This window comes from Magnolia sinica, chromosome 13 (assembly GCF_029962835.1).
Source record: "Magnolia sinica isolate HGM2019 chromosome 13, MsV1, whole genome shotgun sequence".
NCBI classification, from domain to species: Eukaryota; Viridiplantae; Streptophyta; class Magnoliopsida; order Magnoliales; family Magnoliaceae; genus Magnolia; species Magnolia sinica.
The window spans coordinates 12,661,027-12,683,151 of record NC_080585.1 but is presented as its reverse complement, the minus strand read 5'-3'; the positions used below and the strand labels follow the sequence as shown (position 1 = coordinate 12,683,151).

The following is a 22,125-nucleotide window of genomic DNA, read 5'->3' as shown; positions in this document are numbered from 1 at the left end:
TGTAGGTTATTGCATGTAAATGTTATTCAACTGTTTGTGTACGGTCTGCCATTTTGTGTGTATGCCATCCGACCTGTGCATCAAGTGAGTCCAACGTGATGATGGGATGCCTTAAAAATCATATCAATGTAATTATTAGGTGGACCACACTAAGAGAACAAAAAATTCCTGGATCCAAAATTTTCATATTTACGTAGTGGCTCACAGAACAATGGTCGGATTGGCCTTATTTTTGGGTCGTCTCATTTTATTGATGGACGACCGTCTGAATGAGTTGAGTTTCTTATGCATAGTGGGCCCCATAAGTAGTAGTAGGCAGAGGATCTGGTCATTGGGTGAAAATTACAAAGATCCCAGCCTTTTATTGCATCCTCTAGCAGACGATTTTGATCTCTCCTCCATTAAGTGGGACTGAGAAGGTACAAATGCAATCGGGGCCACACAACGTGACAAGTGGACCATACCCCAAAAGCCTTCAGATCCTAACCATCCAACCTTTTTCCATCTATGAATTGAATCCAGAAGTATGCTATTTTTCTAATGGAGATCAGAGGGCCCATGGCAGGGCCAAACAGATGAGTGATCGACATCCAAGACGCTGCCCCACTTCAAGTAACTCCCGGCCCAAGGATGCCCGTCATTCCATCATATCCTCTTATTAATCATGGTCTCTCGCATCTTCCCAACCAGAAGAAGGAAATGCAGCATCTTCGGCACCACAAGGAGATGCTGGGGACCTGATGTGGCAGTGTAATCGGGCCACATGTTAATTTTAAGAAGTGGAAATTGGATTGCGTACTGAGTTATTAAGTACGATAGTTACTCAGTAGGCTCTTATGGCACTGAGTAAGCTCTGTTGGGCCCACCTTAAATGTATGTGATTTATCCACGCGGTCCATCTGTTTTCCCGGCTCATTTAAGGAGTTAAGACCAAAATTGAAGCATATCCAAAGCTGAAGTCGACCAGGAAATAATGGGAGACATTCAGTTCACACTGTTCCTGGTGGTGTGTTCCATTTGAGCATTGGATATGCTTTAATTTTGTTCTCAGGCCCTGAAATTATATGATAAAATGGATGAAAGGAGTGGATAAAATATATAAACCATGGTACACCCCACATAGTTTACTATGTATGCAAAGCGTGCTGGGTTACTCACCATGCAATTCGCTTCCTAAGAAGTGGCACTCGGCTTCTTCTTCTTTTTTTTACACGCCCCCACTTACATCACACACCATAATGAGCACCAAACTTACGATCTTGTTGCTAAAACTTGGTGTGAGTGTACCACCGAGCTATGGGTAAGGAAGGACATTACGCCGAGGTAGATTAATATTTTGTGATTGTCTAATAAGATTTTAAACAGAAGGTCATGGGCTCGAGTACTAATTAAGGGGAAATTTTATTGTGGTATGAGTGTGTGAGTGAATATGAGGATGTGAGTGTGTGTGTGTATGTGTAAAATTTTGTTCAATTAGTTTAACTGAACAACTTTCACAAATGCTTCCATCAGCTATATTTCTAAATGAAACATATTATCTAATCAAAACTTGCCACTCTGGGTTAAAAATACATCTCATTAGTGTTATGAAAAATGTTTTGATTAAAAATATTTTAAATAAAAAATTATATATAAATATATAAAAAGTTTATGAAAAACTTAATTTTTTATTTTTTGGTAATAGTCCCATATTAGAAAGTAAGGAAGATTTTTTTTATTTTTCATTTTTTTATTTTTTATAATAATAATGTATTGAGTACCTTATTATTTACTTGGTGAATTGAAGAAGTATCAAGATTTGTGTGTCACACTAGAACATGTGTGTGCTTGGGTACAGGCTTGTTGTGAGGGCGTGGCCACGTGAGCCAGCGTGGCTATATAGCACGAGTGGCACACTTTGCATTTCGCACATGCGCACAGTGTTGCAGATGGAATGACTAATAGAGATGAGTTATGTGATGTATATGTTTTATATAAGAGATAAAACTAGTGGTTTAAAAGGCATGGTGTAATGCTCATGTAATAATAAACTAGATCATGTAGAAACTGCAGCATGTAGCTATCCATTGAGTCTAAATGGCTAATATGCAGTTGGTTGTTCTACATGCAAAATGGTTAGAAACTACTAAATAACAGTTAGTTTCTCACCAATTGTAAAAAAGGGTCAATCGAAATTATAATCCTCAACCAAAGCTCTAACTATATAACCTAAGCTTGGCTTATTCATTTCGATATCATAAAGCACTTGACTCACTCTCTCACATGAGCCAGTAAATATGAACCTAAGTTAGCAAGTCCACAAGACTAGTGTAGACATATATAGGCTTATTGTATCCTAAAAGTTATTTGTATGCAGTCCTGTAACAATCCTAATTATTTCCCAAAAGATATGAGTAATGCTTTTAAAGACATTACAGCTATTTCAGTCCATTCTTATTACTTTTTAAATTCTTTACTTCGCATTTTTACAAAAATTATAAATAATAATTTAATAATATTAAATTCTCAACAACCGGACCATCGATTTTTGCATATTGATGATCCGACGTACCACCATAAATATACGGGGGAATTTAATTGTGCCACCTGTTGCGGTCAAAGATGAGCTGACGCAAAGTAAAGTAAAGCAAAGCAAAGCATGTTTTAAAATTATTTAGGCATGTACTCAACGGCTCTATCAGAAGGCCCAATCAAATTGTGCCACGTGGTGTCCTGGGTAATTAGGTCGCCAGACAATCCGCTTCCACACCAACCTACTGTTGTTGAGCATGCACATCGCAGCGCGTGCTCATTTTAACTAATAGGCCATTACCATGTCATCTTTGCCACGTGGCAGACAGTTACTGACTCCCTTTAACACGTGTGCTAGCTTTAAGCGAAGACTTTCTACTGTTTCAGTACCGCGTCGCTATCAAAGGTACCACGTGTTAGTCATGGTATTGGTTACCGACAATGAAATGAAACCTCTCCAGTCCCCCACCGGATCTCCTGTTTTGGGGACGCCAGATTCTTCGATGCTCGGCAGAGCGTGATGGATGATACACAGGCATTTGCGGACTGCATACACGGCACACACACGTAATTCAAATTAAACCGTTCAGATTGTGAGTCCTAGCTTGCATTACCAACAAGCATTGGCTTATTTGATTATCTGACCATTTGGATTGGGTGGAAGTTTATTGGACGGTTAGAAATGAAAATATCAGATGGCCTTTTTTCTATAGACGAGTCTGATAACTAAGGACGGTGGATTCCACAAGCTACTCAGTTTAATTTGAATTATCATATGCCACGTGTACAGTTCTTTGAGTGGCTGGGTAGCAAGCTCGTTGTCTGCCAGGGTATCAAAGAACTCCCGTCCGTCTACAATGCTAATTTTTTCCAGTTTTAGTAAGTTGTTTGATGCTGCAAGGGAGTATGATGACTTGTTCTCCGGACCTTTCACGTGTGGCATGCATATAAATAGATCCAAGCCTTCAAGTGGTGGACCACCGTAGATGAGATCATAAACCGAAAATTAGGTTTATAGAACGATCGTAATCTTTGATCCCCGTCCATCCTGAGTGCATACTTATGAGCTGTATATTTATAGTAACTTCTAATTTTTGCAAACTTTTCCACAGAGGATAACAAAAGTTAGGCTATTTAATTTATTTTTCCAAATCATATAAAAAGCTATGAATGCTTGTACATTTTTTAAAGATAAGTAAGCCCGGTCTAAGTCTTTTGGAAAAAAATTTATTTTTAGGAAAACTTGCATTTGGTGGACAATGGATTTGTAATCGTCGAATTAGATTTCATGGCTGATGCTCGTCTTATGTATGTATATACAACCAAATATATGTCTAAAGAATGCATATGAATGAACAACATAGATAAAATGCATGCATAATATATGACTCACGGGTGTAGTAAATTTTGAAACCTATTTTAAACCTAGCAACATCCACTATTGGGATAAAATCTATTATAAATCTAGCAATGTCTACTATTGGGATGGGATGATATAACACCTTAATTAATATAAAGGCCTATTTGTTTTTCAAAGAAATGAAAAATAACCGGGTAAATGATAATAATTATTTTCCTCCGTAGTTGCCACACACTTCCTCGTAACTGATTTGATGGCCTACTTTTTGGAGGTAAAAGTGGTAAATATTGTAAAACATTTGTGAGTCCCACAATGAAGCATATCACATATTCACACCGTTCATACATTATGTCAGATAAATTTATTATATAAGCCAAAAAATGAGGCATATCCAATGCTCAAGTGGACCACGTCATAGAAAAATGTGAATTAAATACTTACCGTTAAAAAATTCTTGGAACCATTGTTTCTTTTGGTATGAGCCAATTGAGTGTTGGATCTAACTCATTTTTCTCCTCATATCTCAAAATGTTGTGATAAAATGGATGGACAGAACAAATATATCATATACATCGAGATGGAGTCCTAAAATGGTCACTACTACTTTTGAACCAGTTTCCAAGAAGTGAAATCCCCGTGAATATTCAAACAGGCGAAACGGTAATAATCACCCATTTCCAAGGTATTTACCTTTTCCCGGTGAAACGATGAAAATCAAAGAGGCCCTAATTATTCAAATTACTTCCAACCACTCAATCCAATTTGCATGAGACTAAATGCAATTCCAGACCACCTAATCTCATGTTCCAAACTAACCCATAGTGTTAAAGTATTCCTCATTGACCATTTAGTCACATGCATATTTTGGTAAGCACTTTGGTTTGAAATCTAGGCTATATATTGTAAGTAGCATTTTGTTAATTTTATATAATTAGTTATTCAATGGCAATTTTCTTTTTTTGAATATTTTAAGAATATGAAAAATATTTTAAATAAAGTTAGTAGTTTTTTAAAAACTTGAAATGTGGTAGTTGTTTAATGCATGATTTAATTTTCATTTGCAGAAAAATTTTAAATGATTTTTGCTCACAAAAATAGAGGCAACAAATAAATTTATTATAATAATTAATTTTGAATAGTTATAATTTTAGGACATTGAGGAATTTTCTTAAAGAAATTGTATTTCACAAACTTCCAATTCTCCCTCCCTATTGGGGATGCAAACCACACTACCCATAGTATATATAATTGAGTCATGCATCTGAAAATTAAAGATCAATTTCATTAATTATAAATTTATGTAAAAAGGTAAACAAACAATTATGACTAGTGCTTTATGCTTAGATTAATATAAAGCTTTCACTATAATTTTCAAGCACACCTCGACGTTATAAAAGGTAGACCCGGCCTGATGTATATGTTCTATCCACATCATTTGTTTATTTTATTTTTTCATATTGTTTTAGGGAATGAGCTTAAAGAATAGGCAGATCTAAACCTCAAATAATCCATGCTATAGAAAACAATAAGGATTGAATGCCCGTTGAAAATTTTCTAGGATTGCAAAGATTTTGAATTTACCTCATTTTTTAGCTCATGCCTTAAAATGATTTAACAAATGAATAGGAAGCATTGATGAAACACCTACATTATGGTGAGGCCTACAAAGTTTAGATCACACTCTTTTCAAAAACCATACTTGCCAAAGTCTTTTTTTACTTGCAACAAATACCAAGTAAGCCATTATTATTTATTTACCACACTTTACATGTATTTGCAGTTAATGGTTCTTACTACAGTAGTGACATAGATGGTTATGACCAAATAATCCCAATATTTCGAAAATCCAAATTCAACAAACATGTCCATTAATCATTGGATTGGATCATTAAATCAATCTGACTTGGGGCTATGCTAATGTGTAGTGGCCCCACAATGTGCAAGGTGTCAGCAAAGGAACCTGTATGATCCATGGAGGGTACCAAAACTTGAAATGAAAGATCCCACCCGTGGATGGCTCAAAACTGTCGTTATCGATGCCACGATGGGCTGGTGTATGGTTCGGGTCAGCCCGGGTTGGGTTGGGTTGTGACTCAACCTCAACCCATCTCCAATCCAAATCAGGTTACAAAGATCCGTTCTATACCTAACCTAACCCAAATTGACCATCCAACTTCTCAAGCTCAGGTTGATTCAAGCCAAAGTTGCATGAATTTTGGATCTATAATAACATACATGGCTTTTTTTTTTGCAAGTCTGAATTGGGTCTTGACTCGCCTAGTCAGGGATTCATCTCATTGGTCTGATTTTTCATGAATAGACCATCACTGTACGGCAGAACAAATGAACAACCTAGATCATGCATTTTTCTTCATGTGCACATAGATTGAATGCTTGTAACTTAGATATCAGTGTGTGTAAATAGCAAATGAGAGATAAATACAAAATAGATATGATCTATGCCGTCCATTCGGGCAAGCGAAGGACATCTAAATCTGAGCCGCACAATGAAGATCACCTGGTGCAGAAATCCGGCCCTCGCCGGTCATCGCTGATCACCGATCAGACCGAACATTCAGTATCAATGACAAACCAACCACCTGACTCAAAGTACAAGTGTGGCCCACCTAATGAATGGATCAGCATGAATTTGAACACCAGGTAATGATCACCATGGTGGGCCCCATATTTTGGCACATCCCAAATGTGTTAAAGACAAGGACGTACGGGAAGTTCACATACAATGGGCTGCATGTGATTATTTCATGCATATATAGATTCCAGAATAAATAAAAATCGAGTGGATCTTACTCAAAATTGATTAAGATGTTATGAGTTGCACTGAAGCATTCATATGACGTGATGGGCAATCATAAATAGCCTAAACAAGCAAGATATGCAGCCCATTTTCAAACCATACCACATGTTAATAACGTTCTTTTTTTAAATAGAAATGTTCTATACTAAGTTATAGTAGTACTCCTAGTTGTTTTGGAACACTTATTAGATAGTCCAATCCATTGATCTAGACCGTTCATTAGGTCCTTGGATATTTCTTGGGCTATGATGCAAACATCACATTGATCTGACAAACATAACCCTTTGATCAAGGGCATTGAACATGGACGGTCAAGATCATTTACACAAAAATAGGTCCAATCGACAACTTGATCGGTCTTTGTTGCTGTCCCATCCATGGCTTAGAAAAAGGATGGCTGTAAAAGCTATGTCCAAATCAAGGATTTTAACATCGTATCCCATATGAAGTGTGTTGGACTTAATGAACGGTTTAGATTGATTGATTTGAGTGACCCACTGAACCGATGCAACTAGGAGTACTGTAATTTATAGTGCTCTGATTGCACTGAAGCATTTAAACCTACCAGTTCCATGGTCTGGATCTCAGCTGTTGAAACATGCATACAAATACCATACATGAATCCACCATCATAGATCATTGTCGATATTGGTGTGTATTTTTTTATGACAGACATCTACGAATTATTGGATCGTCATGGCTTTGCACAGGTTTCAGTTTTGACTGGTGGGCCCCATGGTCAAGGAATCCAGACCATTTGTTTGTTGGATCCCAATGGTGGCTGAAATCTTCTTGCTAAGACAATTATAGCCTTTTATTTTCTGTGGGCTACAAATAAATGGATGGAAAGATCAAGACATCAACGGTCAACATTCAATTGAAAAAAAGGCTCGAGATGGGTGGCTAAGAAACAGGATCTTCCAATATCGAATAGTTTTAGAGAATGGTCTTTCAACTGTCGTATGCAACATACCAACGGTCTGGATTATTGAACTGTGGACCCCACTTGTCATGATTGAAACCTTAATGCAATCGACAATGTCTAACTCCAGCATCTGTGTTGGACATCAACGGCACCCATCTCTTTGAATGTGGCACACATGTACAAGATCTGAATCCTTCATCTATTCTTCTCTAGTGTGGATGGACCATAACCCAGAAATCGTACCCGTTAGATGAGCCTAGTATTTTATTTGAGGACTTCCGGTCAGTGAACGTCTAAGGTTGGTAGATTATTATTATTGTTTTTCCCAACCATCCATTTGTATCACGAAAAATTCAATAGAGTGGCTAGGATCATGTGAGTGATGTGATTTTTTTGGGCACAGTCCATCCATGGTAGGGCCCAAGAGATGAAACATCCGGATCCAGTGCATGTGGATCACCTGTATAGAAAGAAAGAGTGCTTGCTAAGGAAATTTTTATCGGTGGTCAATGGAGTCACGTGACCCCGGAATCAGTGGGTGGGACCCTGACCGCAGGGTCCACCTCTATGCATGCTGCATGCATTGTATATCCACGCTGTCCATCTGTTTTTTCCCAGCTTATCTTAGAGCTTGGTCCCAAAAATGAAGCAGATACAAATTTGGGTCCTTACTCTTTCTCCAGTGGTAGACTCTCGGGAGTTTCAACAGCTGGTTGAGGGTTCGAGTACCCATAGGTGGTGAAATCCCACCATGGCGTGAGTGTGTGTGGTGGTGTGTGGAAAAAAAAAAGTAGATACAAATTTCAGGTGGATCACACTAAACAAAAAATGTGGTTATTAACCATTAAAAAACTTTTGTGGGCCCCAAAAGTTTCCGATCAAGCTGATATTTGTTTTTCCATTCATCCAGGTCCGTTTGACCTAATCAACAGGTTGGATGGTCAAAAAACATTATAGCAGACCCTAAGAACTTTTTAATGGTGGGTGTTCAATGATCACTGTTTCCTGTGGTGTGGTCCACCTGACATTTTCATCTTCTTCATTTTTTGGGAGTACACCTAAAATAAGCTGGAAAAACAGATGGACAGCATGGATCACATACCAATACATGTGTCAACACGCGACTGGATGTGCAACATGTGTCGAGCCTACCATGTAAAAGCTGTTATTTGATTCAAAACCTATACCCAATGACCCCACCCCCACCATGTAAATGCTCTTATTTGATTCAAAACCTAGACCCAAGGACCCAACCACGTATTAACAATGAGACCAGGACCTGGACGCAACAAAACCCGAACCCGATGGGGCCTACAATAGACACGGATTGGGTGGTACTCCCCATACGTCCCAGGGGAGGAACGGACAGGGGCTCTGATGGGCTACCATGATGTATGGGTTTTATCCACACCGTTTATCCATTTTTCCATATAATTTTAGGCTACAATCCCAAAAATGAGGTAGATCAACTGCTCAAGTGAACCACACAATGAGGATTAAACACCTACCGTTGAAAACTTTTGGGGATTGCTGTAAGTTTAGGACCATTGAGTGTGAAAAATAGCCCCTCCTGCGGTAAACTTCCCCATATGATTTCGCCAGTCTGGATTTAATGCACTCATCACAACTTCCAAAACAGTTGTATGCACCACCGTGGCATGGACAAACCAATTGTAAATTTTAAATGATGCCGGACCAAAGAATATCCATGGTTTCCTGGGATTTCAAGTCAGCACAAGTGGGGCCAGAGGATTGGGTATGCAACCAAGTTCTAACCCTTGAATTGCTGACAAGCAATTGGACAGTCAAGAAATAAAATTGATCCACATTCAACCAAAGAAAGGCCAAATATCCACTGTCAAGGATCTTCCAATCTGTAACAGCTTCGAACTGGCTGCAGAAATGGTCAGTGTCACTGAAAACCAGTTCAACTAAGGTTGTCATCAGTTTTCTTAAAGAAATATGATTATTTTTATTTTACTTAAATTTAGCTCAAGTAGATTCCTAGTATGAAACTGGTTAGAACGGATCTGACAGGTTAGAACGAACCACCGGCAAGCTATAACATTCACGAATCAGAATATCCCAGGAAAAAGCAGCAGAACTGCTCGAGAATGAACTGAAGAACACAAAAGTCAAAAGTAACATAGGATCCTCAGGAAATGGAAATCCATAAATTCCCTGTTGTTTGTTTCCTGTTCCAGTTTTCAACAAGAAATTTAACTGAAGTTTCTAGCTCGTTTCCACAACCAAATTGCAGGCTACATTGATGAGAAATAGTAAGCAGAACAACTAGAGCCCCAAGCCATGGGTGAGGACGACTAAGTTATCAAAAGTTAATTTGATTTGTCTGTCAGGGTTACCAGAGATCTGAGGACACCTGGACTAATCTTGTCATCAAGACCCCCTCTTTCTGAAATCCACAAGGACTTTTCTTTCACGTAGCTCTGTAATTTCTTTGCATTGTAGTCCAGTCGTTCTTGATCTGCATTGCCAAATAAGAGAAATTAAGGGCATTACCGAATAAGAGGAATTAATCAAATGGCTACCATGGACCTGATCAAAAGTTTTGAGTGCTCTTGCACTTTGTGGTGGGAGCTGCACAGAACTTCTATTATGAGAGTTGCATATTGCCATTTCTATAACTTCAACTGGAGACGGAAAAGAAAACCCACGTCTCCCAAAGATGAAAGGGGCTAAGCTCTAGCACAGATGAACTAACAGAACGAGATGGAAGAAACATGTCTAGCAGCTCAACCAATTGCTATCACTGAACACCCAACATGCAGGAAGTCCCAGATAATTTGAAAAGCCTCAAGGAATAAATAAAAGATCCTTTGGATAGACAACACTACCATTCAACTAGCTTAAAAGTCGATCTACCAAAAGTACCATCATGAAGGCAGCCTGAATGAGAGGTTCAGTCCCCATTCCTTCGGAACCTACCCAAGACACTCCAACCCAATAAACCATGGAAAACCCTGCCTAAAACATAATCCACCAAGCCTATCTGAAATAAAAGGGAAGTGAGAAATAAACCCAGAAACAACAGATCTCTAATACTTGAAAGCAAGATTGAAACCCATCCCTGCTCTATTCCTAACAATGTTTATGTTGCTCCCATGGTTATAAACAACCATTACGATGCAGCCATATCATGGTATCAGTCGTATCATACCCATGTTAGCACCAATACGTGATACAGGTCGATGCCTATGTGCCATGTCAGCCTCTATTCCCTCCCCTCTCCTTTGCCATCTCCACCTCCATATCCCTTTGCTAACTTTGCTACATTGTCACTTCCCTCTTTATTCTTTCTTTTTATTTATGTATCACAGTTAAAATATATTGAAAACTAAAACGAAGGGTACAATCAGAATCCATCAAGGCATAAGACTCATAAGAGTAATACAAAGAGAAGACAACAAGAATCCACAATAAAATTAGACTCTCTTCACACCTGTGTAAAAGAGATTCATAGCACGAATGCTAGGTTTAAGGCGTTTATGATGAACAATAGGTTCCAAGGGGAAAAACATTCCTGAAGACCATGCATAGCCGAGGAGTTCCCTTTCACAATCAGTGTTCCACCTACTTGGCTCACGAAGATATCCACCCTAATTTAAATTGCCAAAAGCTCTGCAGGATTTGAGTTTCCAAATATAGGTTTTATATATTGGTACCAGCAGGCATTGGACGAGCCCAAAAAGATATGATATGGGGCATATCGGGCTGTATCAGACCCATATCAAATGATACGGGCTGTATCTACAATATGGTTGTATTGGCCACATTGGTTCCCGTCATTACATGATAAGGGGGGTGAATTGGCTTGCTAAAAAAATGAGTTGTATCGGCTAATATGGTCTGATACAACCATATAGTCACAGATACAGGTACGGCCATGAAGGCCCTCTTTAGCTCCTTTTTTTCCTTTTTTATTTTTGTTGTATCAGTCTCCCACCATCACGCAATAAATGGATAAATTGGTCAACTGGAGGGGGTAAAAAAAAAGAGGGCTGTATCAGCTGAAATGGTCTCCTTTCCCACCCCCCGGTTTTTTCCTCTTATTTTTCACTTTTTTCTCCATTTCAACTATGAAGGATGCTTATAAACTTATTGTGGATTAGATGTAGGCCTATTTTGGAATCCAAACAAAAGATTTGAGTGGTATTTGATGAATCAATGTGTAATGGATGAATTTGGGGAAAATTAGGAAAAGGGTTAAACCATAAGTTTTTCTTTTTTCTTTTTGTTATATTTCAATGAAATGGTCTATCATCCTCCTAATATGCTTGATTTGTGTTGGATTAGGGCCTAATTGTTGACCTTTAGTAGGTCATGCTGACATACAACATTCCTATATAAGAATAGTCTGCTACACCACTAAATATATGTTAAAAAGCACACAAAAAATAAAAAAATAAAATAAAATAAAATAAATGGACACATTTTGCTGTTTTGCACTGTTTGAAAATTTTCTAACACACACACACACACACATATATATAAAACCATGTTTGAAGCCCCACTAGCCCCAAAGAGTTAGCTTAATTTCTCCCTATCATCTTTAGTATTCCCCAAATCTTAGGAGCCATTGGATTCCCCAGGAAACTGCCATTGGCATTTTCAAACACCCCGAAGAAGGCTTTCAAGATAGGTAGCCGATGGGAATTGTCAATTACCTACTTCCACTCCCAAAGAATATCGAAAACTAATATTCCTCTAAAATTCATTATGATGCTATAAGAATGGCGACTTATCATCGGAAGCTCTTTTATTTCTTTCCTTACTGATACCCACATGATTTCAAGGCGGAGCATTCTCCATAATTTGTTGCCTCATATCTTGAGGGGAACATTGTTCCAACTGTCCATGAGATTGTATACTAAGTTACTAACCCTAAAAACACCCGCTAAATTTTGAATAGATGAGAAAAGCTAGGTCAAATACACCGGGCCTCATTGCACATGATGAACGGAGAAAAGAGTAAGACCAAATATTCCAGGCCTCATTGCACGTGAGAAATCTTTGCACATGATGCATCCATTGGGGAGTGTCCATTTTCCCTTCCAAAGGTCTTAAGAATCTTATTTGCCACAGTCGCCCAACAAAAAGCCTAGACTCCAGGAGGAGCACTAAATCCCCCACACCTTCAACTGCGGAGCAAAGTTCATTCAAGATCCTTCCCCCAACAACCCCGCCGCGCCCTTTTTGAAGTGAGACTAATCCCTGTGGATACAAACAATCACCCACAACCATGTGTATCGGGTAAAGCCAAAGAGGGGAATCGAACCCTCACCCATAGGGAGCAAACCTACGGTGAAGACCATTCGCCCCTCCCCACTTAATAAAAAAGCCCTTTCGTCCTCATCAAAAGGAGGAGCAAAGCATATAATAGGTCAAGGAGCTCAACCACCATAACAATTTCTAGGTCCTACAAATTTCTACTAAACTTGATGCACCATTCTATCTTGTCATCCACTTGCCCATAGGAATCCCTAAACAAAGTATTCTAGAAGGTTAAGAACAGACAGGAATTTTTCAGCAAGGGAAATGTTTCCAATCCAGACATCCTCCCAAAAGCGAACTCTTTCACAGTTTCCTGCCTTGAATCTCTTCCCCTTCATGAGCAATTGACCCCCCTCTCTTGGTGACAACCCCAAACTTTGATATAGCCTTCAAAATGAAAGAGTCATTCCCCCTTATTACCTCTTTTTGGGTCCAACCCCTCTCCATCTCCTGTAATTGGAAGCAGTGAAATTTCTCCAAAACATTTCTTGTTCTTTGCTAAAATGCCACCATCACTTTGCTAGTAATTCCTAAATTCTTGGTTTGAAACGACTACTGCCACTTCACTCCATCTTTCCTCTTCTCGATATCACCTCATCCTTCCAAAGGAAATCTCTTTGGATTTTCTCTAATTGTTTGCCACTCAAGCTGAGATCTTGAAAATTGATAAATAGTAAGTCGGTAAATTTGAAAGAGTGTGACTTGAAGCGTATGTTGGAGACTAGAAGGGCCTTAGGCCCAACCTATATTTGCAATGGGCCTCTTTTGTGGACCTGGGCCTGGTCCAATTTGGTTAGTTTCTTTATTAAGTAAAAGAGGGGGAGAGGTGAAAAAAGAACCGCAACCGGCTCCTCTCCTCACCTCAATCTCTCTTTCCTGCTACATCTCTCTCCGGTCACCTCTCCTCTCATTCACCTTCTATAACCAGTGTTCAGAATATCGGTATCGCATTACATATCGCATTCTTGGGATATGAACACGTATCAGTTATTGCATGGGATATATTGGTTGTATCATGTAATATATCGCTGTTGTTGAAGACATCAATACACACTTATAAATCAAAACATTACAAAAAACAAGTACATGTAACATTACAAACCGCAACCTTCAACATCATGAGATCAACGTTGTGCTAATGATCATGGAAAAGATTAATCTGCTGCATCATTAACCACCTGCAGATCAGATCTAAAACAATCTCCATTTTCTTTCTGTGATTGAGAGAATCAGTTAGGTTCTCATTTATGGCTATTATTTATGGAGATGGCAGTAACCATCTACAAGAAGTTTAGATCCGACTAGTTGGGTCGTGATTCTCTCAAGTTATCCTCATCAAAACCATTGTGAGTATCTACTGCTACTACATCGTGTGGCTGCATTGTTAAGGCCTGCTGCATCACCTTTTTGGCCTGGATCTGATCAGCAAGAAAATGTTGCTCTCCCTTCTGTTGTTGATCAATGGATGGGGCCGTTGGAATTATGCTACGTGCCGATTTGTTGTGGGGTCCACTTCTGCGGAATCTACTTTGAAGAACAGATATGTGGGCCTACCCACTAAAAGGAACCATTGTGGGCCTAGGTTACTGAAAAGCACTGTGGCTATCTGGTTGCTACATCAGCCCATAGTTGCAATATCTGTCTAGACGTTCATTGCAAGTACAGGCCACCTCACTCTTGCATGCCCCGCAGTTCCCTTTGTTCACCAGTGCTGATCCATCTTGTTGTTGACTACTTTGTTTTCTGGCTTTCCAAGCATTGGTAGACTCCCCTGCAGTAACCATTTTTTTAAAAATGTTTCAGTCTCTTTATTATTCTGTGGTTGATTGATTATGGAGTCTCGGGTTGCAAGTAAAACGGAGAATTTACAAATTGTATCGATTAAACTGCGGGGCGTTGAGAATTACTTGCATTGGGCATGTTTTGTCATCATTTTTATCCACTCAAAACGAAAATATGAACTTATCTCAGAAAATGGCCCAAGTGAGAAATCAAATACCTTCTCTAAGTGGAAGGAGGACGATTACCATTTGATGAGTTGGCTCTTCAATTGCATGGAAGAGCATGTTTACAATAATGTGATGTATCAAGAGACCGCCTAAGAGATTTGGGACAATCTGTGGCAACTCTACTTCACGGAAAAGAACATACAATGTCTTTATGACATCTTCCGTGAATTTCAAACTATCAAACAAGGGGAAAACTTGCATAAACATTGCACTCGATTCCATGGCCTAGCTGACGAATGATCAATTCATCACCCTTTCACCCAAGACTTGTCCCAACAACAACATCAACGAGAAGAGATCCTGGTTGCTCTATTTCTTGCCAATGTGCTGCCTTATTTGGACCCAGTTAAGGCACAAATTCTTGGAAGTGAGTAGGTGTCAACCCTCTCTAATGTTTTTGCATGTGTTCTACATGTGTACACGACCAACCCTACAAACCTCTCGACGCCCTCTCCAGACAATAGTGCCCTTTACTATGATGCAGGCAACAATGCTCGGGGAAGACATACTTCTAATAAGGGCAGCCATAGTGGAGGACGTGGTCCTGGTCAATCCACTTCATAGCAGCGGTTTTGCATTTATTGCAAGAAGACCAATCATACAGTGGATAAATGTTGGGATCTAATGAAGAAGAATTGAATCTCTGGCTCCTCAAGCCAAACCCCGCTATGCTATTCAGCGAGACATCTTCTCCGGGCACATCAGTTAATCTCTCACTGGCAAACATAGAGAAATTACTTGGCAGGACCACAGTCATGAATTCTAGTGTCAGCGCCTCCACCTCACTTGCTACCTCAGGTAAAGCCTCAGTTCCATCTGCTGGATCTTCACCCTAGATGATTGATTCGGAGGCCACAGATCATATGACAGGTACATGCTTCCTCTTGTCCTCCCTTGATGACTATCTCTTGTCTTCCTGTGTCCTTAGCCAATGGATCCCTCTCTTTAGTCCTAGATAAAGGGACTACATCTCCTAGCTCTCAGTTTGATTTAGATTCAGTTCTATTTGTGCCAAAATTTCCTATGAATTTCTTGTCTATCAGTAAACTTACTAAATCTTTGAATCCTTTCATCACATTTTTCCATCGCATTATATTTTTCAGGACCTCCAAACAAGAGCAACAATTGGTGGGGGGCATGAGCTACAGGGACTATACTGCTTCGAACCGAAGGGCGTGGACTCCGCACTACTTTCAACCGATTCCCTTAATCCTTCCGTATGGCATGCCTGCCTTGGGGACCATTCCCTTGATTCTTTACATAAATTGGTTCCATCTTTATCTTGTGACCAAATAAATTGTGAGGCATATTAGTTGTCCAAACATAGTTTTACCTCGTATTTTGAATCACAATTTATCTCCTTTTGATTTAGTACATTTGGATATTTGGGGTCCCCTTCAGGTACCAAACTTGAACAGATTTCGTTACTTTGTTACTTTTATTAATGACTTCTCTAGAATGACTTGGGTTTATTTACAACATGATCGTTTTATATTGTTCGAAGTATTTAAATCCTTTTATATGGAAATTCGTACACAATTTCAAAGGGAAATATGTTGCTTGCGATATAACAATGTGGCTGAATACATGTCCTCTTCTTTTTTGAATTATCTTACTTCATAATGGCATTACACACCACACTTCTTGCACCTATACACCCGAATAGAATGGTGCAGCTGAACAGAAAAATCGTCACATTGGAGGTTGCACACTTACTCTTAACTCACATGAACATTCCTAAGCGTTTCTAGAGTTATGCAGTGCTCACTACTTGCTACCTCATCAATAGGCAGTCGTCATCTATTCTTCATGGAGCTATTTCATTCTCTATTTTATATCCATGTTGAACCTTTTGCATTGCCTTTTAAGGTGTTTGGATGTGTCGCATTTGTTCATAAATTAGGTGGTTCCACTGATAAACTTGATACACATACTTTCAAATGTGTGTTCCTGGGATATTTCCAGACTCAGAAGGGATATAGGTGTCTAGACCCAACCTCCAACCGTGAGTATATTAGTGCTGATGTTTCTTTGTTTTTTTTAGAACGTGCCATATTTTCCCAACGAATACCCACACCTACCTCACCCCATGTTGCCCCAACCTCGCCCTATGCTATGCTATCGCCACCCACGCCTTCTCTTAGAAGTGAGGATATGCCACGTGCCTCACCTCTCCCACCTTTGTTGCCGTTGGAGGTCTCTCCTCCACCTTCTCCACCTTAACGTCCCTTTGATTTGGACCTCCCTATTGCATTTCGCAAAGGAATTTGATCCCACACTCGTTATCCAATGTCTAATTTTGTATCTTATCACCATTTCTCTCCCTCTTTCTGCTCCTTTGCCTTGGCCCTGTCTCATGAAGTGGTCCCTGCATCTCTCCATGATGCGCTAGCTCATCCAGGGTAGCCGAAAGCCATGAAGGATGAGATGTTTACCATGCATCGAACCTGCACGTGGTCCTTAACCTCTCTTCCCCCTGGTAAGCGGACCATCAGCTGTAAATGTGTGTACACGATCAAATATAAACTCGATGGCTTTATTGAGCGTCTCAAGGCACATGTTCTTGCTAAGGGTTACACTCAAACTGTCGAATTAGATTATGAAGAGACATTTTCACCTGTAGTCAAACTAAACTCTATTCGAGTTTTGATTTCTCTTGTAGCAAATAGGTCCTAGCCCCTTTACCAACTTGGCATTGCGAATACTTTCCTCAATGATGATATGTCTGAAGAGGTGTACATGTAGCAATCTTAGGGAATTGTTGCTCAAGGGGAGAAGGTGTGCAAGTTGCAGAAAGCCATCTTTGGGCTCAAAAAATCTCCACTTGCATGGTTGAAAACGTTTAGCAGATCTCTTTTAGACTTCAATTTCCATTGTTGTAAAGTCGATCATTCGATGTTTGTAAAGCACGAACCAGTGATTCTAATCATCTATGTTAATGATATTGTTATATCTGGAAGTGATGACGAAGAGATAGTCAAAGTTAAGAATCACATACGGCAGCAGTTTTAGACGAAAGACCTTGGCCCTTTGAAGTACTTCCTTGGAGTTGAAGTGGTGGGGTCTAACTCAAGCATCATACCATCTCAATGCAAATATACTCTTGACTTGCTTCGAGAGACAGGATTGTTAGGATGCAAACTGTGTGACACTCCCATCAATCCAAACGTGAAGCTGGATGATGATCAGGGGAAGCCTCGTGAAGACTCAAAGAAATACAGGAGACTGGTGGGCAAGCTTATACACCTGATTGTCACTCATCCAAACATCTCCTTCTCACTCATCCAAACATCTCCTTCGCCATTGGAATGCTTAGTAGATTCATGCACAAAGCAAGGACACATCACTAGGATGCAGTCTTCCGAATTTTGCGCTACTTAAAGGGTGCACCTGGACGGGGGCTAATTTATAGAAAGAATGGACATCTTATGGTTAAAGGCCATGCCAATGCAAACTAGGCTAGATCAATAACAAATAGATGATCTACTTTGGGGTACTATACATTCGTTGGAAGGAACCTCGGGATCTGGAGAAGCAAAAAACGAAGTGTTGTTGCAAGGTCTAGCACCAAGGCCGAATACCATGCTATGGGTCACGCTATGTGAACTTCTATGGATTAAGTCCCTCCTCCAAGAACTTCGAATGTTTGGTGAAGAACTAATCTCACTATATTGTGATAACCAAGCTGCAACTCACATTGTTAACAATCCCGTTTTTCATGAAAGAACTAAGCATATTGAGATAAGCTGTCATTTTATTCGTGAGAAAGTTCTATCCAAGGAAATTATCATAGAGCATGTGCCCTCCAAGAATCAGTTAGTTGATATTTTCATTAAGAGTCTTCTACATACACAAAATACAGAAATTTGTAGTAAGTTGGGAATGATTAATATATATGTATCAACTTGAGGGGGAGTGTAAAAGAATAGAAGAGCCTAGGGCCCAGCCTATATTTGTAATGGGCCTCTTTTGTCAACCTGGGCCTGATCCAATTTGGTTAATTTCTTTATTAAGTAAAAGAGGGGGGGAAGAGGGTGAAAAGAACCCTAACCAACTCCTCTCCTCACCTCAATCTCTCTTTCCTGCGACATCTCTCTCTGGTCACATCTCCTCTCATTCACCTTCTGTAACATCACCTTTCACACCCACCTATAGGACAGAATTCAATGTCGCCTGGCTTCAACATTTGAGGATGTTGCATAGCGTATATAGACTCTAAAAGAAACATATAATTGGGGGTGAAACTTGGGCGAGGTGGGTCAAATTGAGGGTCCAACCAAGCCCAATCGGACCTCAAGAGGACCCAACCCAACCGAAATTACAAACTGATGTGCCCAACCTGAAGTCCTTTATACTTGACCCAACCTTACCCAACGAGATTATTCCTAACCCGACCTGAATTTGCTCAACCCAAACCCAATCCGAATTCAAATTGCATTGGCATTTTCCAACCTGAACTTAACCTAAGGACCTTGACAGTTTGACCCAACCCGACCCAAACTTGGGTAACTCGATTGAACCAAAACCAAGTTGCAGCCCAACATATAGTACAATCTCTTCCATGTTCCCAACTGTTTCAAATCTTTCAATCATTGGGTCCCACATCACTATTGAATACAAGTTTGTCCCAAGGGGAAGCTAGGGTACTTCATCAGAAGCTACATGGCTCTACACCCCATAAACAACACTCACATTTCCAAAAATCAGCCTTGATTCCAACTCTTGCAATAGCATTTCTACTGAAATTGACCTGAAGACCCAATATTGCTTAGAAGCATCTCATAGTGAATTTAGTGACACTAGCTTGCTCAATAGTAACCCCACATAGGATTATAATGTCGTCAGAAAACTAAAGGTGGGAAATCGATATACGTAGGTTCCCAACAAGCTATAAAATAAAAATAAAAAAATAAAAAAATAAAAAATAAAAAGGTTCCCAACAACGTTAAGAATGTTTAGATTGGATGATGTCATGATTAATTTGTAACCGTGGTAAAGGGACAATGAGAGAACAGATCTCCTTGCCAGAAGCCTTTTTGCTTTTGAAGAATCCTTTTAGACTTTCATTTATCAAAATTGAGAAGAGGAATCAAAGAGATGCAAGATCCGATCCATCTCCTCCACTTGGCTCCAAAGCCAACGTTTGAAGGAGGTATAATAGGAATGACCAATCCACCTAGTCATATGCTTTCTCCATGTCTTTTTTGTTTTCTTTTGAATGGAAATGAAATTTTGTACTTTCTTAAAAAAAAAAAAAATTATTCCAAAAATAACAAGACATAACAAACATATTACACAAGGACTACATGTTTTCTCCATGTCTATTTGACAAAAAATCCGCGGATCTTTCCTCCTTTTTTTTCTAGAATCAACATGCTCATTGCTATTAGAATGCCACTTTGGTATTTCCCCACCCTTCGCAAAGAATACTTGAAAGGGGGAGATGATAAAACCCAAAACTTCCTTGATTCTATTGGAGAGAACCATTCATAGAACTCTGTAGAGGCTTCCCACGAGGATTAATGGGCAAACATCCAATAACTATACCATGCTATCTTTCTTCAGAATGAGTGTTATAAAATTTGTCTTGGCTCATTTCTATATGCGGCTCCTTCCAAAGAATTCATCAAATACTACAATCAGGTTTTTCCTTATCACCACCCAGAAAAACTCCCCTCCTTGAAAATGTAACCACTCTCTTAACAATACTTGACATAAAAAATTACGAAATTTAATAAAACAAATAGTAATGGAAGAACAACACTCGCGATTAAAGGATGATAAACTAAAACTCATAGTATAATAAACTCACTTGGAAGATTTGCTATATTCACCAAAAACAATCCAACCAATTATATTTCCATTTTGCCAGGGCTTCCTCATTAAAGACAAGAAATTGAGGACTTCAATCCCAAGCAACCAAAATCTTCTCAATTCCTTTCCACCACCATAAAGCTTCTCAATCCCAAGCATCATAAAGCTTCTCCTCATTAAATGCAAGAAATTGAGGACTTCAATCCCAAGCAACATAAAGCTTCTCAATTCCTTTCCACCACCATCAGACATTAAGATAAGAAATCTTTAGTCGCTACTAAATTTCTCTAAAAGCTAGACAGCTACTTTGTAACCCAAGTAGCAAAGTCCCTATAATCAGTATTCCAACTAATTCCTAGACAATTATCCAAACTCCAAATAGTTCTATTATAACTCGAATAAGAAACCCACATGGTCATCCAGCAACAACTTCATCGAGCTACCTGTCTACAAAACCTTTTAATTGAATAATACAATCTTCTGTACAAACACCCAAGTGAAATTCACATCCAAGAGGGATTTAGAGAATACCTTTTTCTAAGATAGTATGGGCAGCATGAAATGGTACTCGAGCGAAAACATCCGAACCGGGGAACATCATCCACGTATGCTCCGTCGAGTCATGATCGCCACATGTCCGACATACCTCCTTCACCAGAGGCTTCGATTCGGATCCACCAATTTCTCTCATGATCGACTCGAAAGGAGATGGTACGCTTGTCTTCGTGGTGCGGGCTCTCTTACGGAGAGCCGTCAAGGCCTCTCTATTTCCATTCCTTAGTTTATCATTTTCGACTAGCTGCATTCGCATCAATAAATTCAGGAAACGTAAATAAAGCAATCAGAGCAAACGAGAGAGAACTTAACCTGCTGCCGTGCAAGAAGGAGATGCTCAGCTTCAGTTTCAACCTCCATTAGAATCTGTTGCAGTTGTTTCATGTTGTCATCCATTTCGATTCACTGTCGAATAATAATAAAAATTCTTGGGGTGTTTGTATTTAAATTGCTTTTCTGTATTTCTCGTTACAAAAAAAGCCGTTTCAAAATGGGTTTGGAATGAAATGGCTGATAAACAGAAGTGAGAAGAACTAGTTATGGATGTATTCCATGGGCGCGGATTAGGTACTACCCCGCTTGTTCCAAGCTCGGGACAGGCGGATGCCCCGCGGGACACTGAGGGGCCACTGTGATGTATTACTCTTATCCAAACCGTCCATCCATCTTTGCATATCATTTTAAAATACTGGATCAAAAATAAGCTATATCAAAGGCTCAAGTGGACCACATCACAGGAAGTAGCAGTGCTAAGGACGCACACCATTGAAACCTTCATAGAGTCCACCGTGTCATTTATTTTCCATCCAACCTGTTGATATGGTCATATACACCTGGATGA

At 39.5% G+C, this 22,125-nt stretch overlaps 1 protein-coding gene across 1 annotated transcript; it reads right to left on the bottom strand.

Annotated features, from left to right (window-relative positions):
- Positions 1–9,820: 9,820 nt before the first annotated feature.
- LOC131222855 (uncharacterized) lies at positions 9,821–21,794 on the bottom strand. Its single transcript, XM_058218075.1, has 3 exons — positions 21,597–21,794; positions 21,261–21,528; positions 9,821–10,099 (listed from the first exon to the last, which is right to left on the bottom strand). Exons 1-3 carry the CDS (start codon positions 21,678–21,680, stop codon positions 9,951–9,953), a joined length of 501 nt encoding a protein of 166 aa, XP_058074058.1. The 5' UTR covers positions 21,681–21,794; the 3' UTR covers positions 9,821–9,950.
- Between the last annotated feature and the right edge of the window lie 331 nt (positions 21,795–22,125).

Coding starts and splice junctions, on each gene's coding strand:
- LOC131222855 (XM_058218075.1), bottom strand. CDS start 21,680: ATGGATGACAACATGAAACAACTGCAACAGATTCTAATGGAGGTTGAA. Junction 21,529..21,596: donor TCCTTCTTGCACGGCAGCAG/GTTAAGTTCTCT, acceptor ATGCGAATGCAG/CTAGTCGAAAATGATAAACT. Junction 10,100..21,260: donor CCATACTATCTTAGAAAAAG/GTATTCTCTAAA, acceptor TTGGCAATGCAG/ATCAAGAACGACTGGACTAC.